The 3612-nt window shown below is 41.0% G+C and overlaps 1 protein-coding gene across 1 annotated transcript in view; it reads left to right on the forward strand.

The window, feature by feature from the left end:
• PTPN5 (protein tyrosine phosphatase, non-receptor type 5 (striatum-enriched)) overlaps window positions 1–2290 on the forward strand; it is a 38439-nt gene extending 36149 nt beyond the window's left edge. The window contains exon 12 of the mRNA XM_009328538.1: window positions 2197–2290. Within this exon, the coding sequence (XP_009326813.1) occupies window positions 2197–2290 (94 nt within the window). The remainder of the gene's footprint in view (window positions 1–2196) is intronic.
• Window positions 2291–3612: the final 1322 nt, after the last annotated feature.

A 3612-nucleotide genomic window follows, 5' to 3' on the forward strand; every position in this document is an offset into this window, starting at 1 on the left:
AGACACGTAAAAGAATGCCCCTCACTGCTTCACAGCAGTAGAGAGGTTGACGTTAGCCCTGAGAACCACCTTTGAAATTGCTGTGGGGGTGAAGGCGACAAGTGTTTCTTTCCCTTCATTCCCTTACACATCCCTTAGAAAAATCCTGTGCATTGGGCTTTGCACCAGTGGTCAACAGTTGGTCCTAAAATAACCTAGTATGACTAAGGAGAGGAAGTGATCATTCCTGAATCCTTCCCACAGTGCTGAGAGACATTTGCTGTCCTTTCCCACAATGCAACTCAGATTTGAAAGGTTTCTGTGGCAAATAGGGATGAAAACATAATTTCTCTATTCTGTGCCAAAGCCTGGACAGCAAGCACATGTCATGGTGTGCATGTGTGTGGGAAGGGGAGGAAGCCACCACATAGCAGGGAACCAGATAAAAAGGAAAATCATCTCCTGTGGTCTGAAACTTGATGGCCACCCCAGTGCTTCTGTTGCTACAACTTCAGGGTGCAACCTCACTGTTAATGGAATTGCATGGGGAGTAATTGCCAGCTATGACTAACGTTCCTTATGTGTCATGAACTGACATAAATATATTTCAATACTGTGTGCAGCACAGAAGGACTCAGAAACAGATCAACTGTGAGCCTGTATTAAGTAGAGCAGATGGGGAGGAGATGCTCAGCTAGGAAATAGTTTCTTTAGAAATGCAGTGTGTGTTTCCCACCTTTGCTTATTGATGAGAGGTTGAAGCATGGGTCCCTGTCCTTCCCTGCTCATTGTTATTTCAAACAGCCACTTAACAAAATAACTGCAAGAGGCTGAAGGAGGAGGCTGTCTTGTCCACTCATCTACCTCTTACTGGTATGGTTACTGTGTGACCCACAATTGTTAAGCTGGACCCCATAGAAGAGGGCAGTCCTCACGGAGGTTGCTAGCGGTCTGCTATCTATTTGGCTCAGAGGAAGCAACTTTTCATTAATGTCCGCTGGTGGAGGTTTCTGAGGGAATGCACCACATATGCTCTTCCTCAGACTGACACAGTCTGGTTGGTGCTGGCCACCCACAGGTTCCAGTGTTCCTCAACGCTGCTTGTCTTTTCAGCTTCCTTTTGGCACTGCATTCCCGGAATTTGTGCACCAGCACCAGTGCTGGCACAATTCGGCATACACCTTCTGTGAATTTGAGCCATGGGGTTTAATTATTTTCATAATGGGTTATCAAGAGATCATATCACTGTTGTTGAGGTACTCTTAGCAGAATTTTAAGTGTTAGTAAAATCTACTTAAAATGGACAACGTTATCCTTGTTCTTTTTGTTCATTTCTGTCTCCCAATGTGGTACTCGTGTTGATTAATATGCTACTTGCAGAAATACACAGGCTGATACATGGAAAAGCAAACTGTTTCTGCTCCTGCTTGCATTTCCTTTCAGGTTTGCAGTTTTAAAGAGAGCAGCAAAAGCTGAAATAAAAGCTGAACCAAAACAGATTTATGTGCTGGGAGTCTTTTACTGATTGAGGTGTGCACAGCAGTCAATTTAGTTACAAATCTGAGTTGTCTTTTGTTAAAGGTCCATTGTCTCTGGAAAAATCCTGCTCCAAAATCCTGCTGGCCTTCCCCTTGTTCCCTGGTGAACTTGCCAAAAGCACAGCATGGGATGGCACGGAGGAAAGAACCCTCATTCCAGAATGGGAAAGCTGTGTGGTACATCAGTTGTCTGGGCTGGCCTCACCCGGCCTTCTGTAGTCCTGAATTCAGTCCCTAGTGCAGCTGTGAAATCTTGGATAAGCTACTTCCCCTCTTTATTCCCCCTGCTCCCATCTATCCATCTAGAGCTTTGGGGTGGGGGTTTCTTTTCATGGTGCTTAAAATGGTGCTTGGAGTATAGGTGCTTCAGTAGTATGAATATAAATGATGATGGTGTTGCCTTACTGGATGAGGGCCTCTACCAAGAAAAATGGAGGTAAAGCCCATTCCTGTTCTGACTAACTTCTGTTCCTTGGTTAGCAGGGACTTTCAAAATAGAGCTCGAGGTCAGACTGCGAGCTGGTTGCAATCAGTGGGCACTTTTCACTCATTTCAGGAAGCTTTGGAAGAGACCTTTTGTGTGTAACACCAGCTTCATGTTAGCTATGCCATTTCCTCATATGTTATTTGCATGTAATAAAGGCTGCTGTTTCCCTCCCCTTTTTTCTTTCCTTTTCAGGGGAGGAATGATCCAGACTTGTGAACAGTATCAATTTGTCCATCATGTCATGAGCTTGTATGGAAAACAGCTTTCTAGAGCAGCAGAAGAATAAGTGGTCATGATATTCCTAAAGGCTAAAACCAAGAGAACTTTTGACTGCATTCAGATATATTTCAGATCTGATAAGAGACACATGGTAACCTGGCTGTCTTAGCTGGAAAGATATACTATTTTACTTTGATATTGCTTTTATGCTCTTGTTTGCATTGACATTTAAGAGCTGAGGTACGCCTTGTCTTAAACATATGTGACAGGACATAATCTTCACCAAAAAAGGCTTATTTATACTGTAAATAAGAATAGTAGCTTCATTTGTTACAAAAGCAAGAAAAAAAGTCAAAAAAATCCACTGTCTTCAGTTTGCTGTTTTTAAAAAATCATTGCTAATATATCCAAATAGAGTGTGGAACTTTTTGAATTGTCATGCTGAAATGTGCCGTATGTTGTCTAAGCTTGAAAGTAACTTTTTGCCTCTTTCTGATTGTTTTTACATATAAAATTACCGAATACTGTGTATATCGTAAACCTTCTGAGCATCTGCGTTGAAAGATTCAAGTAGATTCACATTGAAATGATGTTTCACACATCACGTTTGCTTGTTTATTTTTCCTAAAGCAGTCCACCACCAGTGTTATCAGAACTAAGGGGAAAAAAATATTTCAATGATGTGAGTCAAATTCTTACCTCCAATTCTTACCAGCAATGTATCCCAGTATCATGACAGCTGGGTGAATCTGAGTTGAATAGTAGAAGTTAATCTGAACATAAATTCTTCACGCTTTACCTTTTCTTTGTCAATATTTTGGCATCTCAGTCTGCAACCAGATTTGATTTTTGCAAAGTTTCTCTTTTTATGTAGTCAGACCACAATCTGAATACAATTTCCCCTGAAATTTGAGGTTTGAAATCAGGTGAGGAATTTTGTGAGTTGAATTCATCTTTATTAAAAATGTAATTAAAAAATCACTTGTATTCTATGAATTTAAACTTGTTTTCAAAGCTTTGAGGGTGACCGGGTGCCCAGCACTCATTAAAATTAACGGAAATCCTGTAGGCAGCTTTAAAAAAACCGAGTCTGAGCGTGTTGGCTGCTTTTTGATAAATTTGCCCTCAAACCAAATTTAGACAATCATTACCCCATTCTAATCACTAGTCCGGGCAGCAGTGTTTGCTTTTCAATGATACAAACTGCTGCCCATGCTTTTCCTTTTAGACCTCAGTCAGGCTGTGAAGACTGTAGTTTGTGTTTAACGCTTAGAGGTAAGCACGTGTTTAAATGCTTTATTGAGCCGAGAAAAACGGAGGTACACAGGACCCTTAACATGAAAGATGAGTGTTTTGTGAATAGAAGCTGTAATGATATACTAAAAATAT

This window comes from Pygoscelis adeliae, unplaced genomic scaffold (assembly GCF_000699105.1).
Source record: "Pygoscelis adeliae isolate BGI_AS28 unplaced genomic scaffold, ASM69910v1 Scaffold166, whole genome shotgun sequence".
NCBI lineage: Eukaryota > Metazoa > Chordata > Aves > Sphenisciformes > Spheniscidae > Pygoscelis > Pygoscelis adeliae.